The sequence below is a fragment of the Oncorhynchus clarkii genome, unplaced genomic scaffold, assembly GCF_045791955.1.
Source record: "Oncorhynchus clarkii lewisi isolate Uvic-CL-2024 unplaced genomic scaffold, UVic_Ocla_1.0 unplaced_contig_8835_pilon_pilon, whole genome shotgun sequence".
Lineage (NCBI taxonomy): Eukaryota > Metazoa > Chordata > Actinopteri > Salmoniformes > Salmonidae > Oncorhynchus > Oncorhynchus clarkii.
The window spans coordinates 19,789-41,046 of record NW_027259095.1 but is presented as its reverse complement, the minus strand read 5'-3'; the positions used below and the strand labels follow the sequence as shown (position 1 = coordinate 41,046).

The 21,258-nt window shown below is 41.4% G+C and overlaps 3 protein-coding genes across 3 annotated transcripts; all 3 read left to right on the top strand.

Annotated features, from left to right (window-relative positions):
- Window positions 1–338: 338 nt before the first annotated feature.
- On the top strand, window positions 339–4,368 carry LOC139399516 (coiled-coil domain-containing protein 80-like). The gene is made up of 7 exons (XM_071144913.1): window positions 339–447; window positions 711–867; window positions 951–1,087; window positions 1,357–1,508; window positions 1,765–1,868; window positions 3,675–3,758; window positions 3,925–4,368. The coding sequence occupies exons 2-7, from the start codon at window positions 741–743 to the stop codon at window positions 4,227–4,229; spliced, it is 909 nt and encodes a 302-aa protein (XP_071001014.1). The 5' UTR covers window positions 339–447; window positions 711–740; the 3' UTR covers window positions 4,230–4,368.
- A 3,867-nt stretch (window positions 4,369–8,235) lies between these two features.
- Window positions 8,236–14,639, top strand: LOC139399517 (ubiquitin-like-conjugating enzyme ATG3). Its single transcript, XM_071144915.1, has 12 exons — window positions 8,236–8,436; window positions 8,843–8,884; window positions 9,109–9,158; window positions 9,500–9,570; window positions 10,340–10,447; window positions 10,579–10,628; window positions 10,765–10,849; window positions 11,541–11,575; window positions 11,691–11,846; window positions 12,365–12,492; window positions 12,714–12,782; window positions 13,357–14,639. Exons 1-12 carry the CDS (start codon window positions 8,365–8,367, stop codon window positions 13,436–13,438), a joined length of 948 nt encoding a protein of 315 aa, XP_071001016.1. The 5' UTR covers window positions 8,236–8,364; the 3' UTR covers window positions 13,439–14,639.
- Window positions 14,640–14,993: 354 nt separating this feature from the next.
- Window positions 14,994–21,111, top strand: LOC139399514 (thiamine transporter 1-like). The gene is made up of 6 exons (XM_071144911.1): window positions 14,994–15,221; window positions 15,751–16,314; window positions 16,686–16,932; window positions 17,133–17,325; window positions 18,992–19,133; window positions 19,260–21,111. The coding sequence occupies exons 1-6, from the start codon at window positions 15,099–15,101 to the stop codon at window positions 19,449–19,451; spliced, it is 1,461 nt and encodes a 486-aa protein (XP_071001012.1). The 5' UTR covers window positions 14,994–15,098; the 3' UTR covers window positions 19,452–21,111.
- The last annotated feature ends 147 nt before the right edge of the window (window positions 21,112–21,258 follow it).

Here is a 21,258-nt window from a genome sequence, read left to right as displayed (position 1 = left end):
GGCATAGATGACGTTACAGAATCCCACAGAGACCAATATGAAGAAGACACAACCGACGATACCAAACATGGCCGACAAGTTGTTACCTCTCCAACTCAGCTCACTAACGACAAACCAACTGAAGGAGGGGAAGAGCTGAGCAGTGAACTTAAGGTTGACTCTGATGCACAGGTGGAAACAGCTTCCTCCAAGAAGAGTAAGGTCAAGCGGCCTGCCAATGCAGAGAGGAAGAAAAAGGCTGATAAATCAGGCAAAAAGAGTAAAACAGACAAGAAAAGGTTGAAGGCTACTAAAGACAGTGATGGGGGCTTCTATCGTGGCAGGAGACCAGGGAAGAAGGCCGCTATTAACCAGGAGAAAGAAGCAGACAACAAGAGGCCCCCCACAAAACAGCCAAACCTCTTAGTATCCTTTTTTGGTCATTTTGAGAAGAGACGACGTCTACTTGTGAGTATTCTGTTGTATTACATAAATGTATTGATTAAATCTGATATGAAGCAGGAATATTGGTACACTAGAACAGAATATAACTAAATAGAATGGAATAGAACCGAACAGAATAGAACCGAACAGAATAGAATAGAACTGAATAGAACAGAACAGAACTGAACAGAATAGAACTGAATAGAACAGAACTGAACAGAATAGAACTGAATAGAACCGAACAGAATAGACACATGATACAACAGTCACTTTTCTTTCCCTCCCAGGTGATCAGTACTCCAGACGAGGAGAATCCTATGTACACGCAGCAGAGAGATGAGTATCTGGAGCATGTGTGTGAATTGGGCGTCAGAAAAATCTCTCTTATCACCATCTTTGGCTCTCTGACCAATGGCACCATGAAGATGGACCATTACCAGGCTGGTAAGTCAAGTCAAGTCAAGTCAAGCTAATTTTCAATTCTATTTTACTCTGATGACAAGTGTAATACAAGTTTATGGTTACAGAGAAGGATCAGCCTCTGAAAGGCATGAAAGAAGAGGACTTCACAAACCAGCCCCTCATCAGAGCCTTGAGGAATGAGTTGGGACTGATATTTGACGACTACTATATGGTGCTGACTGACTTTGATATGAAAGTGAAGGTTGGTTGGCCTTGTTTCCCTATAAAGCTTACTGCGGTATAATTACAATGTGTTATTGTATACTGCTACTTAGTATTGTGCATCCTGGATGACCTTCTTATTTTGATGAAAGAGCGTTTAACCTTTCGGTCCTATGTCTGAGTGAAAATCCACCATATCGGTTGAGCGCTTCAATAACTCCATTTTACTGCAGTGAATTGATACAGTATCATCCGTAACACTTTTTCCGCCTAAAGATGGGTGATATGGTTTTCTGTCCCCATTCACAGCAAGAATATGAGGTGCCCATCGCCATGACGGCTGTGTTTGACTACATAGACACATTCTCTTCTCGCATCAAGGAGATGGAACAGCAGAAGAGACAAGGAGTGGCGTGTAAGAAGGAAGACAAATCCAAATCTCTGGAGAACTTCCTCTCACGGTACTAGTGGGCTTTTGTTATTATCTAGGACGATGCAATTGCAATATAAGACTGTGTGACTGCAGTTTCAAGTCAACACAACTGACAAATACACTCGCCTAAAACTGACACTGACATCCTGTGTGCTCCTGGTCGAACATGTATGCAAATAAAGAAAGAAATGCATTTGTAACATGTTTGTTCTTCTGAAAGGCTTGCGGAATTTTGTTTGTATATATTTGATGTCATTGTTTGTTCTGTGTTTATATTTCTCTAGGTTCCGCTGGAGACGCAGGCTGTTTGTGATCTCCTCCTCTGACGACGAGGAATGGGCCTATCAGCAGCAGCTCTACGCCCTGACTAGCCAGGCCTGCAATCTGGGTGAGTAGTGATGTCACTCTGTTGTCTCAGGCCTGTACGTTTTGATGATTTCACTGGGGCCCTTAAGTGTTTGTCTTGGCTACTTCACTCCCATCTGCGGAGATGTTCAGAATGTGTGGCCACACTTTGGTCAACTAGGGTTACAGGTAGCCTAGCAGTTAAAGTGTTGGGCCAGTAACTGAAAGGTTGCTGGTTCGAATACCTGAGCCGACAAGGTCAAAATCTGCCAATGTGCTCTTGAGCAAGGCTCTTAACCCTAATTTACTCCAGGGGTGGCTGACCCTGTAAAACAACACATTTCACTGCTCCTATCTGGTGTATGTGACAATAAAACATTATCAAAATATGTTTTGCCTGTTACGTTCAAGAGCAGACATATTTCCTGAATAACTCACCAGCTCACTCAGATCCTCAAGCTTATAGAGATAGTGCAGGGAGGGTTACCTCTCAAATACCACTCCTGAAACACACTGTCCTCATCCCTTGTTGTTACTGTCTGTCACTGTTGGTCCAACGAGCCATGCCGTACAAGCATCAGGATATATCTTTTCAGAGTTCAAATGAACTACTAACATAACTATTAACAGAAGATAATCTCATGGAATGTCAATTTATTTGTAGCTTGCAGAGTCTGTCACAATTAGTTTTAACTGTTGCGAAATATGTAACAAACTGCATTAGCTATGCAAACAAACAAAAGGGATTTTTTTGGCGTTTAGCTGTAACATGCCTGAATTGTTTGGGTTAGAAAATAGACACCACTCTAAAGCTGGGTTACGATAGAGGTCTCTTGAGACTCGCCAAAATGTTTGGAATTTGGTTTTGAGCCTGTTGTAGACAATGTGGTCAACTACTCATGTTGGTCTCGTACTGATGAAAAACAGGGTTCTTAGTTTGGGAGGACAGGCTATTGTTTAGCTGCCAACACAGTCTTTATGTGGAGGACATTAATAGTACTGGGATGAAAGATTTGCAAATTAGAAACATTTGTAATTTGGGGAAAGGAATCTAGCGAGCACAGTGAAACGAATTACACAAGACCGTTGAGCTTCAGTTGTATGCATGTCTTTAGTACTTCTACTGGGAAATGTTTCATGGACTCAGTTTGGCCACATTGCAGAAATTGGGCTCTGTCTCTCTTAGACAGAGAGAGAGGTCATTCTGTGTAGTATAATACTGTACCCTCCATTCTGTGTAGTATAATACTGTACCCTCCATTCTGTGTAGTATAATACTGTACCCTCCATTCTGTGTAGTATAATACTGTACCCTCCATTCTGTGTAGTATTATACTGTACCCTCCATTCTGTGTAGTATTATACTGTACCCTCCATTCTGTGTAGAATAACACTGTACCCTCCATTCTGTGTAGTATAGTACTGTACCCTCCATTCTGTGTAGTATAATACTTTACCCTCCATTCTACTTCCCTGAATAGTATTATTTGGGCTCCTTAGTGGCGCAGCGGTTTAAAGTTCTGCATCTCGAGGCGTCACTACAGACACTGGTTCAATTCCAGGCTGTATCACAACCGGCCGTGATTGGGAGTCCCATAGGGCGGCACATAATTGGCCCAGTGTCGTCCGGGTTTGGCCGGGGGTTGGCTGTCATTGTAAATAAGAATTTGTTTTGAGCTGACTTGCCTAGTTAAATTAAAACCACTGCTTACACCTGTATCCATACCTTCACATGTACTAGATATCTCTGGGAAGGCGCTAGGGCTTTGTTTGAAAGGGGTTTGATATTAGGCGTAAGAGGTGCAGTGGTGTAATGTGAAATGACGTGTTTTCACCTGACTCTACTCAGGCCTGCGCCACTTGTCTGTGCTGAAGCTGATTGGGAAGGACATGGAGGATATGGGCGGGACCCTTGAGCTATACCCAATCAACGGTAAGAAACAGTTACTGTTACCATATTGGTGGGAAAATCCTGAGCTTATATAACCGAAGATTTGATTTAGGTTTAAGTCTTCTTCTTCCATTCTTCTTTTAAACAATGTTGTTCTTAATGTATGAAATCAATTCAAGTTAACCCCTCAACCCTGCCTGTGTCACAGGGACTGCCACTGTGGAACGTGAGGACGTTTCTCCCTCTCTGGTGCAGGACATCAGGAACTACTTCCAGATCAGCCCAGAGTACTTCTCTATGCTGCTGGTGGGGAAAGACGGCAACGTCAAGTCCTGGTACCCGTCTCCCATGTGGTCCATGTCCATCATATATGACCTGGTTGACTCCATGCAGCTCCGCAGACAGGAGATGGCTATCCAGCAGTCCCTTGGCATGCGCTGTCCTGAGGATGAGTATGGGGGCTACGGTCATGACAGAGACCCGGATGGTTACCACCGTGGATATGGTTACTAAAGGATTGAGAATAGGATGTTCCCCTTAGGATGTGTTCGATTTTCTATTGAGGCCTGGTTGTGGCCTTCTCCCATGAACTACATGAAGCCATTGTATGAATGGCATTTCATGAAAGCTTTTTTTTAGCATTTTGATAACTGTGACGTTGTTTTATAAGAATGGACTTTTCTATAATAGATTATGAAAATGTAGCATACTTTTTCTTCCATATATTTTTGAATGTATGATTTGTTTCACAGGGAGACTGGAGATTTCAGATTAAAAACATTTGGCTTTTATGTTGTGCATATATTTGTTATCTTGTATGGAGATATACCGGTAACTGCCCAAATAAAGGAAACACTTGAGTGAATGAGGGGTACAAAGTGTATTGAAAGCAGGTGCTTCCACACAGGTGTGGGTCCTGAGTTAATTAAGCAGTTAACATCCCATCATGCTTACAGTCATCAATCAGATGTCACAAATTGCTTATACAGAAACTCAGCCTAAAGCCCCAAAAAGCAGGCAATGCAGATGTGGAAGCCCGGTGGCTGGGAAAAACTCCCTAGAAAGGCAGGAACCTAGGAAGAAATCTAGTGCCAAGTCGGGCTCTGAGGGGTGGCCAGTCCCCTTCTGGCTGGAGATTATAAGAGTACAATTAAGGCCAGATCGTTCTTCAACCCCACCCACTTTGCCAAAGCAGAGCCACCACACCACCAGAGAGATAACAACCGACCACCAAATATAGCCCACGAAGATCTCCCCCAGTAATAGGGTGAGAGGCTTAGAATCCAGTGGAGAGAGGGGTGCCAGCCAGTCAGAGACAGCAAGGGGCTTTCCTCACTCCAGAGCCTTTCCGTTCACCTTCACACTCCTGGGCCAGACTACACTCAATCACAGGACCTACTGAAGAGATGAGTCTTCAGTAAAGACTTAAAGGTTGAGACCGAGTCTGCATCTTTCACATGGATCGGCAGACCATCCCATAAAAATTGAGCTCTATAGGAGCTGTTTGCTTAGAAATTCTAGGGACAATAAGGAGGCCTGCATCTTGTGACTGTACATGTAGGTTTGTACCGCAGGATCAAATCGGAGAGATAGGTAGGAGCAAGTCTATGTAATGCTTTGTAGGTTAGCAGGAAAACCTTGAAATCAGCCCAAGCCTTAACAGAGACCAGCACTGGAGTAATATGATCAAGTGTTTTGGTTCTAGTCAAGATTCTAGAAGACGTATTTATCACTTGAAGACGTATTTATCACTAGCAGACGTATTTATTTTGTTCTTTATCCAGGTAGCTGGAGAGTAGAGCATTTCAGTAGTCAAATCTTGAAGTAACAAAAACATGGATTAGCTGTTCTTTATGATTTTTTGACAAAATGTTTTGCAATGATAGAAATATGGAAAAAAAGCACTTTTAAAATATTGTTGAAAGGGTCCAGAGTAATGCAGAGGTCCTTCACGTTTTATTTTAGATGACTGTACAACCACTGAGATTAATTGTCAGATCAAACAGCAGATCTCTTTGTTTCTTTGGACCTAGATCCAGCATCACTGTTTTGTCTGAGTTTAAAAGTAAAACAATGAGTCAAAAATAATAATAAAATAATTAATTAAAATAATTAATCATCTACTTCCTTATGTCTGAAACACAGGCTTCCAGGGTATGCAATTTTGGTGCTTCACCATGTTTCATTGAAATGTACAGCTGTGTGTCGTCTGCATAGCAGTGACAGTTGACATTGTGTTTCCAAATGACATCACCAAGAGGTAGCATAGTGAAAACAATAGTGGTCCTAAATTTGAACCTTGAGGAATACCGAAGCTTAACATTGATTTGTCAGAGGACAAACCGTCCATAGAGACTAACTGATATCTTTCCGACAGATAAGATCTAAACCAGGCATGAACTTGTCCGCGTAGACCAATTTGGGTTTCCAATCTCTCCAAAAGAATGTGGTAATTGATGGTATCAAAAGCAGCACTAAAGTCTAGGGACACGAGGACAGACACAGAGCCTTGGTCTGACGCCATTAAAATGTAATTTACCACCTTCACAAGTGTGGTCTCAGTACTTTGATAGGGTCTAAAACCAGATTGGAGCGTTTCGTATACATTATTTGTCATCAGGAAGAAAGTGAGTTGATGAGAAACAGCTTTTTTCCAAAATAATTGAGAGGAATGGGAGATTCAATATAGGCCAATAATTCTTTCCATTTTCCAGGTCAAGGTTTGGCTTTTTCAGGAGAGGCTTTATTACTTCCACTTTTAGTGAGTTTGGTTCAAATCAGGAGGACAGGGAGCCATTTATTATGTTCAACATAGGAGGGTGAAGCACAGGAAGTAGCTCTTTCTGTAGTTTAGTTGGAATAGGGTCCATTAGACAGCTGGAAGGTTTGGAGGCCATGACTATTTTCTTGAACGTGTGGAGATATACAGGATAAAAACACTTGAGTGTCTCCATTGATCCGAGGTCCTGGCAGTTCTGTGCAGACTCATTATAACTGAGTTTTGGAGAAATACGCATATTCAAACAGGTGTCTGTAATTTGCTTTTTAATGATCATGATCTTTTCATCAAAGAAGTTAATGAATTCATCACTGCTGAAGTAAAGGCCATCCTCACTTGGGGAATGCTGCTTTTTAGTTAGCTTTGCAACAGTATCAGAAATCTATTTTGAATCGTGTTTTATTCTCCTCAGGTTGTGAAGGTAGGTTGAACGAGCAGCATTGTAGGCTTTTTCATATTGCATGGTACTGTCTTTCAAAGCTCGTTGGAAGACTCCCAATTTGGTGGAGATTTGGTCACTCGTGTAACCAGGAGGAGAGGCCTCATTTAACTCAGTATATTCATCAGTCTTGAGCCATGTTTCAGTCAGGCCAATCACATAAAGTTTATGATCAGTGATTAGTTAATTGCCTATGACTGCCTTGGAAGTGAGGGATCTAACATTAAGTAGTCCTATTTTGAGATATGAGCACAGGCGGCCGGCCGGTGGCACCTTAATTGGGGAGAAGGGGCTCATAGTAATGGCTATGAGCCCGGAACGGAGAAAATGGAATGGTATCGAGCACATAAAACACATTTCCATGTGTTTGATACCATTCCAGCCATTACTATGAGCCGTTGTGGAGTATTATCACAATATCTTTCAATAATAACAGGAATGGAGGAGGTCTTTATTCCAGTGAGATTGCTAATGCGAACAAAGCCATGTTTAGTTTTGCCATACCTAGATCGAGGCATAGTCAGGGTCTGAATGGGAAAAACTGAGCTGACTACACTAAGCTGGCAGGCTGGCTGACAGACAACTGCCTGGCCTGCACCCTATCTCATTGTGGAGCTAGAGGAGTTTGAGCCCTGTCTATGTTTATAGGGAAGATGAGAGCACCCTTCCAGCTAAGATAGTCTGTCACTCCTGAGCATGCCAGGCTTGGTCCTGTTGTGTGTGAGTCCCAGAAAGAGGGCCAGTTATCTACAAATATATTTTGGGAGGGACAGAAAATAGTGTTCAACCAGCGATTGAATTGTGCAAGTCTGCTGTAGAGCTCAACACTCCCCTGTATACAAATTCCCAGTTTCCCGTCATTTTTCTACAATGGCTTGAAGAAGAGATCTAAGGGACTTTGAAATAGAGGGCTCAAAAGAGCAGAGGGTGTTTAAACAGTTGTGTGTTTCTCAGTCATCAGATCTCAACCCAATTGAACACTTACGAGAGATTCTGGATCAGCGTTAAAAACCATCAACAAAACGCCAAATTATGGAATTTCTCGTGGAGGAATAGTGTCACATCCCTCCAATAGAGTAACAGATACTTGAAGAATCTATGGCATGGCACATTGAAGCTGTTCTGGAGGCTCGTGTTCCCTATATTGGTGTTTCCTTCATTTTGGCAGTTACCTGTATGTATGCTGAATAAAGGTCTTATTCCAGATTGAAGAACTCAAATGTATTTAACTTTCCCTTGGGGCCTGGGCCAGTCATGATCGTGCAACCCTTGAGCCGTCCAGACAAATCTCTCGAGACTTTAACAGCGGAAGGGGATTCTCAAATGACAAGTCATGTGATCCGTTGCTGACAAAAAAAAACAACTGAAACCGACGGTCTTTCGGCATTTGAAGACTCACACATCTGTCGGGGATCGATCTGATAGCTAACATGCAGAACGCCATTAATTCCGTAAAAGGCACGGCCCTTGGTGTAGCCGAGTTTTTTACTCCAGTGCTGAAGGTAAGCTATATTAGCTGTATCGCTAGCTACTGTAGATTGCTATCACTCAGCAGTGATGTGTAAGATGCTAACATGCTAGCATACTTTATCGGGAAGTCTTCTCAAGTGCTCTCAACATGTATTATGTAGCTACAATTCGTTGTTTACAGTCCTATTGCAGTGTATAATCTCGGTTTATGAAATATTTAGAGGGTTCATGGCGTTGATGACTGTCTTGTCAATGTAGCTAACGTTAGCTTCGCATGATTTCAGTTATCACATTTGAGAAATGTGACAGTCAATGTTTAAGCAATTAAGAATGGAATGTCTAACCTCTGTAATGAAATTGTTTGCAGGCAGTCACACACGTTAAATATACCAAACTGCCAACTCAATAATAATATTACTTCATTATTTTGTCTGATAGGAATCCAAATTCAAGGAGACAGGAGTTATCACTCCAGAAGAGGTGAGGAAGTTGTCTTTGGTATCATTTGTAACTGAGTCACGTAGAAAGCCCAACAAGTCACACGTATGTAGGCTTTCATCATTTGGGAAAATAAGTGCAACTGAAAGCGATTTGGAGAAGTAGGTCACAATTCCAAAAAGCTCCTTTCCCCCAACCCACAGAGTAATTGTCATCTGACTGAACTATTACAACTTCCTATTAAATCTCTATTTTCTCTCCATTAGTTTGTAGCTGCTGGAGATCACCTTGTTCATCACTGCCCCACATGGAAATGGTGAGTGTCCATTGGAGTAAGATTGATACTCAATATTGTACACGCTACCCCAGGACATGGGTTGGCTCCATCCAAGTCAATTCTGAAATTGAATTACACTCTTATGAAGAAATGCCCATGTTCCGATGTTCAACTAACAGGAATTGAAATGGACTTTATCGCACCTCTAAGATATTGTAGTCAGCTAAATTGCACTTAATTTCTCCAATCTAATTCATCTGATATGAGCATGTAATTATTATGGATGGATGTTATGCTGTCTCCAAATATAGCATCAAATACAGTATGATGTTTTGACAGCACAGTAGTCCCAGATGTCACATCATGTTTATTCCATCCAGGGTGTCTGGGGAAGAGGAGAAGGTGAAGCCGTATTTACCCAAGGATAAGCAGTTCCTATTGACTCGCAATGGTAAGAACTGTGTGAACTCAAATCAAATGTTATTGGTCACATACACATGGTTAGCAGATGTTATGGGTCACATACACATGGTTAGCAGATGTTATTGGTCACATACACATGAGTGTAGTGAAATGCTTGTGCTTCTAGTTCTAACAGTGCAGCAATATCTAACAAGTAATCTAACAATTCCACAACAACTACCTAATACACACAAACCTAAGTAAAGGAATGGAATAAGAATATATAGGTTTAAATATATGAATGAGCATTGGCCCGAGTGGCATAGACGAGATGCAATAAACGGTTTAAAATACAGTTTATACATATGAGATGAGTAATGCAAGATATGTAAACATTATTTAAGTGGCATTATTAAAGTGCCTAGTGGTTAGAGCGTTGGACTAGTCAGCTCGGTGGTTTGAACTTGCAATAAACGGTTTAAAATACAGTTTATACATATGAGATGAGTAATGCAAGATATGTAAACATTATTTAAGTGGCATTATTAAAGTGCCTAGTGGTTAGAGCGTTGGACTAGTCAGCTCGGGGGTTTGAACTTGCAACCTTCCGGTTACAAGGTACAAATCTGTCGTTCTGCCCCTGAACAGGCAGTTAACCCACTGTTCCTAGGCTGTCATTGAAAATAAGAATGTGTTCTTAACTGACTTTCCTAGTTAAATAAAGGTAAAATAAAAATTAAAGTGGCGCTTTCTCTACAATACTGTTACTTGTCCCTATTGTTGCTGTAGTAATGTATATTTTGTGTGTGTGCCTACAGTTCCCTGCTATAAGCGCTGTAAACAGATGGAGTATTGTGATGAACTGGAAGCCATCATAGAGGAGGATGACGGAGATGGAGGATGGGTTGACACCTACCACAACTCAGGTTGGACACTTTAGACATTTCCTGTGACAATGGTTCATTTTCTTGGGTCTTTTGTCAGGAATACATTATAAATAAAGTTAGCTTTTGGGTTTGTTTCTCAAGGAATGTTATATTTCAAATTGATATTTTAGGTATAGGGGGAGTTACAGAAGCTGTACGAGAAATCTCATTGGACAACAAGGTAAATATGATGGACCATTTACGTTTTGTTATTGAACCCTAGTAATCTGCATTGCTAATGAATGTTTCAAACTAACAACCTTAGATTAATACCATTGCAGAAGTCTTAAAATAGTTGTATTCCTTTGTTTTGAAAGGACATGAACATGAATGTGAAGTCTGGTGCTTGTGGGAACGGAGATGATGATGATGATGATGAAGACGAGGCAGCAGATATGGAAGGTGTCTACTCTCTACTCCTCAAGGAATATTCCAAAGACTTGTATAACTAAACCAAGATAGACCATAGCCCTTTGTTTCAAACGGGAACAAATTAGTCATAGTGGGCAGAGGCCAGCACGAGCTAGCGAGGTCCTAATTGGTGCGTTCTAGCACACATGTGCATATTTCCATTAGGGAACACCTACTCTGAAGTGCGTTTGTGCAATAACTCAACTTGCCTTTGCACTCCTAAACAACACAATTTTTAAAAACTTTGGCAACGGGTAAAGTATACAAAACTTCCCTGATTATGTTTGTAGCATATTTTAGTTTTGGGGACGGAAAATTGAATTGAGATCAAATGTTTAATCGACAAGAAATTAGCAGAATGTCGGCCAAAATCCATCTTGTTCCGTCTTCTCCCACTCCCGCCCGTTGGGCTTCCTTTCACTACCATATTTGGTAGTATGTGGAAACTCCAAGCGGATGCTTCACATTTCTACGTCCGGTGAAATATCTGTGTCATTGTTCTGTGGTTATACTTCACTAGTTGTGATGTTTGTTTTGTCCTATTCTTTTTGTATTTTTAACCCCTGCCCCCGCAGGAGGCCTTTTGGTAGGCCGTCATTGTAAATAAGAATTTGTTCTTAACTGACTTTCATAGTTAATTAAGTAATGTAATGGTTCAGTTTGTCTTGTTCTGTTCTTTCAGAGTATGAGGAGAGTGGACTACTGGAAACAGATGAGGTCAGAAGTTCACAGTATTGTTGTAACTTTTATTGTACATTGCTTCCGTTTCCAGGAAGTGTCTCTATTCCCCATTTTTCACTTCAGTTTTTTTTTCTTTCCCATATGTCTCTAGGCCACCCTGGACACCAGTAAAATGGTGGACTTGTCTAAATCCAAAACGGGAGAAGCTGGGAGCGATGACATCCTGCAGACTCGAACCTATGACCTCTACATCACATATGACAAATACTATCAGACTCCTCGACTCTGGCTGTTTGGATACGATGAGGTAACACACTTACTGTACATTGACTCTGTACCGGTACCCCCTGTATATAGCCTTGCTACTGTTATTTTATTGTTGCTCCTTAATTATTTATTTTATTTTTTACTTCAGTTTATTTTAGTAAATACTTTAACACATATTTTTGCAACTACATTGTTGGTTAAGGGCTTGTAAGTAAGCATTCACCTGTTGTATTCAGCGCATGTGACATTAAAATGTATTTGATTTGTAACCTACATTAAAATGTATTTGATTTGTAACTCTCAGCAGTACAGAGTCAGCTTAGTGTAACTGGGTTTCTTGGGTAGACCAAAAAGTGCATCCCATGTGCACAGTAACAAAACATGTTGGCATTTAGATACAGCTGTGTGTCCTTTTGGATTGCATTGTGAATATTACTGAGGATGTAAATCCCAAGATGTGTTCTTACAGCTGAGGAAGAATGATGTCTTTGACTTACCTGGGAAACTGAGATCCTGGGTTCTACGTTCTGTTTACCATTTCCCCTCTCACTCCTACAGGACAGACAGCCCCTGACAGTGGATCAGATGTATGAAGATATCAGCCAGGATCATGTGAAGAAAACAGTCACCATCGAAAATCACCCCCACCTACCACCCCCAGCCATGTGCTCCGTGCATCCCTGCAGGTAAAAGCAAGAGATCATGAACATGCTTTCATTGACTCAAAGTCGGAGGAGTGCTGATATAGGATCAGGTCCCCCTTTCTATTCATTATAATCTAAAACTGATCCCACATCAGAACTCCTATTCTGAAAAACGTTGAGTACGGGCCCTGATCCGACTGTAATACTCATCGAGGGAGCGCTTATGGTCCTGTAAACTAATGTTGGCACTTCCTGTTTTCCAGACATGCTGAAGTGATGAAAAGGATCATCGAGACGGTGGCGGAAGGGGGAGGAGAGCTTGGAGTTCATATGCATCCTTTAAGTGAATTGTCGTCTCAGATGAAGTCAAGTGTTTTTAATGCAGCTTGGTGATTTTAAGTGTATGTATCATTATGTAAGAGGGGCTATGTGATCTATGGAAAATAATGAATGACTTAGTTTCCACGGAGTTGTGTTAATTTCCAGGGAACGAGTTCATTATTCCTTTCATACCATGGCTATAATTTAACAAATGTGCTGCTTGAAATGTTTTCAACATCCACTGAAGTAGCTAGCAAGTTTACTAGATAACTACAGTAGTTGCCTTGGTAACCAAACAAAGAAACCGTCAGTCGTAGCTTGCTGTTATGAAAAATCAAATTCAATGTTTTCAATTCGACTTTTGCTTTCAAACGCAGCTCAAACACGGTAGAATTCAATGGCTATAGTTGAATTCTAACGTGCTGATATACTGTGCTTTTATAGTGAAAGGACTATTCAAAAATGCCATGGTATAATTAATTAAATGTAACCCGAGCTAAGATGAGTTGTAAATAGAAGTGATCTTGCTAATACTGTTTCTCTTCCATTCTTGCCTACACATTATTCCTTAACTTCATGTTTCAGGTATCTGTTGATTTTCTTGAAGTTTGTCCAGGCCGTCATCCCCACGATAGAATACGACTACACAAGGCACTTCACCATGTAGCTCCATCCTACAGAGGTGTAGGCTACTCTTGCAAACATCTTTGAGTGTAGGAGGAATCTGTCTTCTGGCTGGCAGCGTTAGTGGGGTATGGAATGTTATCTCTGGGAATGACTCTTGGAATATTCTGGGTACTCTCACCCTCTTTGCGTGGGAATAGGTTCAATCGCTGAGGGGTTGATGGGTGTGTACAGATGTTGGTAATGCTGTAATCCCAATGATGTAATGGCTTTATGTGGTGACCGATCTCGCAGTGTTTTTGTCTGGAAGATTCTCACTCTGTACTTGGCAAATGCCCAGCTCTGCCATTAACAACCATTCAAAGATGACTATATTTATTTTACATTAATTCACTGACAGACAGGCTTTCAAGTTTTCTCCATTTTGTTTTCATAACCACACCTTTTTTTTTACCATAGTAATGGTGCCACTAATGTCCTCTCAAATGTTACCAGTTAAATGTCGTTGAAAGAAATCTAACAAATGTTTTGTCCACATTATAGCTTTTTCAGCGTGATGCACTGTGCTGGACTAATGTTTGGACCTCTTTACTGTTTCAGACCCATGCCAGTTTGTCTTAATGGTAAAGTGTACATGGTCTTTTGGGCCCAGGACCATTGTTGGTTCCTGTAAGTGGGGTCGGTGTTTTCTTTGCCCAGCTCTTCTTTTTTTTCACAATGTTTTGTTGACCCTGTTCCTAGTTCCACTGTCCTGTCCTGTAGAGATGACGTCATGATTGTGTCATATGAATATGTGAGCGTTACCATTTTGTGTGATGACGCGCAAGGCTACCTGTATCACCAGATTATTCAAAGACACGGTATATCAGGAGTTTGACTGCGTCTTCTCTAATATAGAAAGATGTCAGTTCTGCACATTTGTCTAAGGGTCTGCACAGTGCATTCATTAACTATAGTACTCTTCTCTTAACAGTATGTATAACTCACTCATTAATGCTGAAATATAGACTGTAAAATGTCTGAGTAACTGACTCCAGAGTACTTGATCTTTTCCTGAGAATCAGCTGGACAGGTGTTGTGGCCCTTTATCTGTTGATCCTATAGACTCCTTATGTAACAGCTCAGTCTTAACACACTGAACATGTTAAAGTAATGTACATTTATAGCAATAAAAATCCCCAATATCATATGATGGATTGTATACATGATGCTGTTATAAACGACCTAACACATTATAAAGCACATATGGCATCTGAAATGATATTCTTTTCTCAGCAAATTGATAGCTAAATTAAAATGTATGCATGGTCTATGAATAGTTATGTCATGAGTTTGTAGCCAGACCAAATTCGTATTTTATTGAACCTTTTTTGACAGTTAGTCATTCTGAAACCAAGGTCTCTTTTACAGATGAGCCCTGCATACACATCAATATAAACATCAATAATAATGGCCAGAATCGGATTCATAAAATGTAATAACTTTGGTAAGTATACCAGCGTGTGTGCCTCATTTTTTAAAATACACTTATTTTGTTGCCTTAGACGAACCCCCTCTTGGCTCTCATTTAATTGGCCGAAGGTTCTGTCGTCATTTTACTGCGACGCACAATATTTTCACTTGGTTTTCCATATTGCTGTCAGATCAAATCTAGCGACAGTGGTGCGTGGAGGTCATGTTATGGTGTGCTTTTTTGGGTTGACATGTCTCAACTATATCCCACGATCTTACTTTGTGTTTATGGATTCTTCTCTAATCTCCGACCTTCTGAGCCTTTCTTAACTGCGTTTTTGATGGGACCTGATAAAAACCTTACTGAAACAGAGGTAAGTGGAAGGACGAGCATTAGCTTCTTGTTCGTTGTGCAAAAAGCAACTACATTTAGCCAGAAAATAATGTGAATATTTGTAACGTTAATGCAATCATGCAATGGTATTTATTTATTTTTTTACATTTCTTTATCATCAATATAACTTTACAACCAAGAGAACCGTTGTCTCTTCTGTAACTTTATTTTACTAACATTGTTTCTGTGTCCTCGTGCTAATCCAGTTTGACTACAATCCTTGAAATATTTTTCTTAATAGGACCACTAGCTCATGTGGTCTCAAATCCTTAAAAAAAAAGATCTCAAATCCGAAAATAATTTATTTTCCTTTGTGGCACCAATGAAGAAAGGTAGCCTAGTTAACTAATATGGAGGTTACTTATTGCTTTGTAAGAGCTAAACTGGCAGCAACCTTGAATATTAGCCTTACATCACATTTTCGTCCATTGGAAGCGTTTATCTTTTTTGTCCTTAGGAGTGAATTACAATAACATGGCTGACTTTGTCTACATATCCTCTGTCCACAGCTTGTAAATGAAATCTACCCAATATGGACCTATTCCTACCTCGTGCTACTCTTCCCAGTCTTCCTAGCCACGGACTACCTGTGTTACAAGCCTGTGCTGATCCTGCAGGCGGTGAGCTTGGTAGTGACCTACTTTATGCTAGTGAAGGCCCAGGGCGTGCTGGCCATGCAGCTTCTGGAGTTGTTCTTTGGCCTTGCCACTGCCACAGACATAGCCTACTACTCTTACATCTACAGTGTGGTGGAGCCGGCCCAGTACCAGAGAGTCACTGGTTACTGTCGTAGTATTACGTTACTGGGCTCCGCTGCTGGCTCGCTGGCTGGGCAGCTGCTAGTGTCTGTGGCTCAGATCCCACTGCTCTACCTCTGTATTATCACATTGGTGTCGGCCGTCTTGGCCTTCGTGGCGCCCTGGTTTTTGCCCATGCCCAGCAAGAGCTTGTTCTTCCATAAGCGCCAGGGGACAGAGGGGGAGAAGCCGGTGCATCAGAACAGCAGGGTTCCCATGGATGAAGCAGAGGACCCTGAGAGCAAAGTACCTCTGAAGATTGATGAGGTCACCATGGTGAGCCTCTTTTTTTTTTTCTTCTTTTTTTTTGGTGTGTGATGTTTTTATTGTTATTGGTAAGACAGGTCACTATGGCCTCTTTGAAAGACTGAGTAATGTTGTTGTTGAACCATGTTGTAGCTCTGTGAGTTAAAACCATTCATTGTTGTTTATTAATTGATGTCATGCAACTCTGCTGTCCCAAATTGAAAGACACTAGATTGACACCATTGAATGCTGTAATACTAGAGCATTTACAAAAAAGACTTTGAACTTAAACCTTGCTTCATCACTCACTTTCAGGAAGCAGTTTTTTTTTCAGAGCATTTGAGTCCGTTGATTCTTACGCAAGTTCTTACTCAACTCTGTGTACAATTTTCTTCACTCAGGTCGTGACGGCCAGTGATGGGGGTGGAGCTAGCAGTGGCTTAGTGGACGTGTTAAGGATCCTATGGGAAGACTTCCTGCAGTGCTACTCATGCCCTGCCCTCCTGGCTTGGTCGGTGTGGTGGGCCCTCTCTACGTGTGGCTACTTCCAGTTGGTCAACTATGTTCAGGCCCTGTGGGAGAAAGTCCTGCCTTCCCAGGAGTTTGAGATCTACAATGGATACGTGGAGACAGTCTCCACCTTGTTAGGTAAAGTTGATGATGAAGTACCGTTTCAGATGAGTTAGAACCTGAGAAGATACTACTTGAACTGATTACAGAATAGTCTTGCGTTACCATACTTCCAAGTCAGCCTGGAAGCAGAATCTAATCAAATAAGAATGCATTTTAATTTCAATGCATGTTCTGTTTGTCTGCTGACTGATCACGCCCCTGGTGTCTATGCTTAGGTGCGTTAGCAGCCTTCGGGGTGGGCTCCATCAAGGTCTCCTGGGCAGTCTGGGGAGAGCTGGCTCTCTGCATCTTCTCAGTGGTCATGGCTGTGGCTGTGTACCTCATGGACACCATCAGGAACATCTGGGTGTGCTACACCTCCTATGTGGTCTTCAGAGCCACCTACATGCTGCTGATAACCATCGCTACGTGAGTAGGACAGACAGACATCCTGACCTACAGTACATGATATAACCATCGCTACGTGATTAGGACAGACAGACATCCTGACCTACAGTACATGATATAACCATCGCTACGCGATTAGGACAGACAGACATCCTGACCTACAGTACATGATATAACCATCGCTACGTGATTAGGACAGACATCCTGACCTACAGTACATGATATAACCATCGCTACGTGAGTAGGACAGACAGACATCCTGACCTACAGTACATGATATAACCATCGCTACGTGATTAGGACAGACACCCTGACCTACAGTACATGATATAACCATTGCTACGTGATTAGGACAGACAGACACCCTGACCTACAGTACATGATATAACCATCGCTACGTGATTAGGACAGACAGACATCCTGACCTACAGTACATGATATAACCATCGCTACGTGATTAGGACAGACATCCTGACCTACAGTACATGATATAACCATCGCTATGTGATTAGGACAGACTACCTACAGTACATGATATAACCATCGCTACGTGATTAGGACAGACAGACATCCTGACCTACAGTACATGATATAACCATCGTTACGTGATTAGGACAGACATCCTGACCTACAGTACATGATATAACCATCGCTATGTGATTAGGACAGACAGACATCCTGACCTACAGTACATGATATAACCATCGCTACGTGATTAGGACAGACAGACATCCTGACCTACAGTACATGATATAACCATCGCTACGTGATTAGGACAGACATCCTGACCTACAGTACATGATATAACCATCGCTACGTGAGTAGGACAGACAGACATCCTGACCTACAGTACATGATATAACCATCGCTACGTGATTAGGACAGACACCCTGACCTACAGTACATGATATAACCATTGCTACGTGATTAGGACAGACAGACATCCTGACCTACAGTACATGATATAACCATCGCTACGTGATTAGGACAGACATCCTGACCTACAGTACATGATATAACCATCGCTATGTGATTAGGACAGACAGACACCCTGACCTACAGTACATGATATAACCATCGCTACGTGATTAGGACAGACAGACATCCTGACCTACAGTACATGATATAACCATCGTTACGTGATTAGGACAGACATCCTGACCTACAGTACATGATATAACCATCGCTATGTGATTAGGACAGACAGACATCCTGACCTACAGTACATGATATAACCATCGCTACGTGATTAGGACAGACAGACATCCTGACCTACAGTACATGATATAACCATCGTTACGTGATTAGGACAGACATCCTGACCTACAGTACATGATATAACCATCGCTATGTGATTAGGACAGACAGACATCCTGACCTACAGTACATGATATAACCATCGCTACGTGATTAGGACAGACAGACATCCTGACCTACAGTACATGATATAACCATCGCTACGTGATTAGGACAGACATCCCCTGAAAACCATATGATGTCCAGGGACTTAAAGTTTGTTAGTAATGTTTTGACTCAATTGTATCATTGCTGTAGGCTTCTACTGTAGCTAGCTGTCTACCTATGACATATCTTAACTGTGTATTCAGTTTCATCTTTCTACTGTGTATTCAAACTCCACTTATGTTTTAAATTCTATTTCTAAAGACAATCGTTTGTGCTCCACCAGGTTTCAGATTGCTGCCAACCTGAGTATGCAGCGATATGCCTTAGTGTTTGGAGTGAACACTTTCATTGCCTTGCTGCTTCAGACTCTGCTTACTGTTGTTGTAGTGGACTCTGTCGGGCTGGGCCTGGACATTTTCCCTCAGGTAACTTGTCTAAAGACAATACTATCCATGATGTTTGGATGTAAAATATGTTTTGCTTTTAAAGAGTCGTATTACTGTTACAACACTGATGAAGCTTGATAAATATTTTCTCTCTCTCCGTCTCAGTTTCTCATATACGCTAGCTACTTCGCTGTGATCGCAGTGATCTTCCTCATGGCCGGGCTGTACAAGCTGATGTTGAGGAGAAGATCCCAGCCAGCGGCCCAGCCTCAGACTGATAGTGGAGAGACTGAGTCAGACTGCCTTAGCAGAGACTCTCCTCCCCTCAACGAGCTGCAGCAGATCACAGGGACATGACTACCTGTTTATGGTGCAGTACTACAAAGAGGAACACGTCAGGACCAGTGTTGGACCCAATTCCACTTAAACAATTCAGGATGATTTGAAATGGAATTGACCCCAACCGGGGTCATCACACCATGCAAGTGTGTTGTACGCCTTCGCTTGCTCAAGCACATGGTTCATGGATTGGGTGCAGGCCTAAAAACACTTGCAGAGTATAACATTTTAATGTTTCTATGATAGCCTTATGGGTTTAATGAAAATGTGTAGTTTGCCTATATTTAGGCTTTGTTTGTGATTTCCAATTCTTTTGTCACTCAAGCTTTGTTTGTGGTGTATGTTGCATAATGGTCGTCGGCCTGCTATCTGATTTTCACACTTTAAATCCCTGTCTTAACTACCAAAGGCAGTCAATGAATAAACAATACATGTTACATTCTGAACTGCTAGAAATATGTTATGAATTGTTAGAGTTCAATTGTTGCAAGAATAGCTTTTTATAAAATGTACCCACAAGCATCAAATCAAATGTCGCAAAGATTTAATTGATCAGCAATAGATTGTCAAGTGTCTTAAGATAAATATGGCCATCTAATATCTAGCTACTACGCGTTAACCATACATTCATGGGTCCAAAATGAAAAGCATATGTAAGTGATTGACATGGAGTTGGAGGCCATATTTACAGTATATTATTGTATTATATTCACTGGCCTTGTATGTAGGTCTACTACTGAAGTGGTTCAACTAAACTGTATTAATACAAATTAGTTTCTTCTTTTACTATCGGTACAAATCCCAGTAGTTGAAAGGCTGAGCGCTGTAGCAGATGACTGAAGGGGATGATTATGTACTGAGAGATGATTCAGTGTTGTCTGGTGGTCACTGAAAGACCAAAAGCACCTACAGTACATGTTCTAACTTACCGGTTACACAATGTGCTGCCTCTGTTACAAGAGCATCCCCTAAAATAGTCAAAAGATTAGCCTCGTTCTGTTTTCTTCAGTCATAATGAGAACCTTGTCATCTTCAATCATGTTAGTAACATATTTATGTCATGATACTAAGGCCTGGATTCAATCAGATCAAGTGTTAACCGCAGCTAGCTGACACCCGCTAATCGAAGTGTAGATGACATCTCACATTCCAGTGTTCTAACTTGTAAACGACTGCATGGGACTTCTCTTTAACGGGACTCCATGCAGCAAATGGCGAGGTCCGCTTTAGGTGTTATGCTGGGAGCAGCTTGTGGATTTGACAGCTCTAAAACATTTCCACCTCCGACACCGCCAAAACAACCGCTATGCAGATGTCTGCTAAAGCAGTTCCACCTCCGACACCGCCAAAACAACCGCTATGCAGATGTCTGCTAAAGCAGTTCCACCTCCGACACCGCCAAAACAACCGCTATGCAGATGTCTGCTAAAGCAGTTCCACCTCCGACACCGCCAAAACAACCGCTATGCAGATGGTATGATTGAACAGAGCACCTAATTATAGTAGGCGTTTTACGGATCAATTCATGTTTATTTTATATTTTTACAATATGTTCATTTTGACTTCACAGTCACTACATTCTCACTACATTCTCTCTTCAGTCTTCCCTGTTTTTGTTCTTATGTGTAATGTTTTTCAATAAACCAATAGTTTTGTAGTATAAAATGTTTACAAATGTGGGACATTTGTTTCTTCTTTCTGAATACAAACATTTGTGCTCACGTCGCCCAGCATGCATCATAATATCAGTATGTATTTAAAACAACTCAAGTGTTGAGAGTTTGAAGCAACCTGATGCTTTTATTCTGGTGAGATAAATGTAAAA

Bases quoted from the DNA above. Each gene is read 5' to 3' on its own strand.
- LOC139399516 (XM_071144913.1), top strand. From the start codon at position 741: ATGTACACGCAGCAGAGAGATGAGTATCTGGAGCATGTGTGTGAATTG. The intron at 1,088-1,356 runs GTTGGTTGGCCT...CCCCATTCACAG, and splicing joins ACTTTGATATGAAAGTGAAG to CAAGAATATGAGGTGCCCAT. The intron at 3,759-3,924 runs GTAAGAAACAGT...CCTGTGTCACAG, and splicing joins TGAGCTATACCCAATCAACG to GGACTGCCACTGTGGAACGT.
- LOC139399517 (XM_071144915.1), top strand. From the start codon at position 8,365: ATGCAGAACGCCATTAATTCCGTAAAAGGCACGGCCCTTGGTGTAGCC. The intron at 12,493-12,713 runs GTAAAAGCAAGA...CCTGTTTTCCAG, and splicing joins TGCTCCGTGCATCCCTGCAG to ACATGCTGAAGTGATGAAAA. The intron at 12,783-13,356 runs GCATCCTTTAAG...TTCATGTTTCAG, and splicing joins GGAGAGCTTGGAGTTCATAT to GTATCTGTTGATTTTCTTGA.
- LOC139399514 (XM_071144911.1), top strand. From the start codon at position 15,099: ATGTCTCAACTATATCCCACGATCTTACTTTGTGTTTATGGATTCTTC. The intron at 15,222-15,750 runs GTAAGTGGAAGG...CTCTGTCCACAG, and splicing joins AAAACCTTACTGAAACAGAG to CTTGTAAATGAAATCTACCC. The intron at 19,134-19,259 runs GTAACTTGTCTA...TCTCCGTCTCAG, and splicing joins GCCTGGACATTTTCCCTCAG to TTTCTCATATACGCTAGCTA.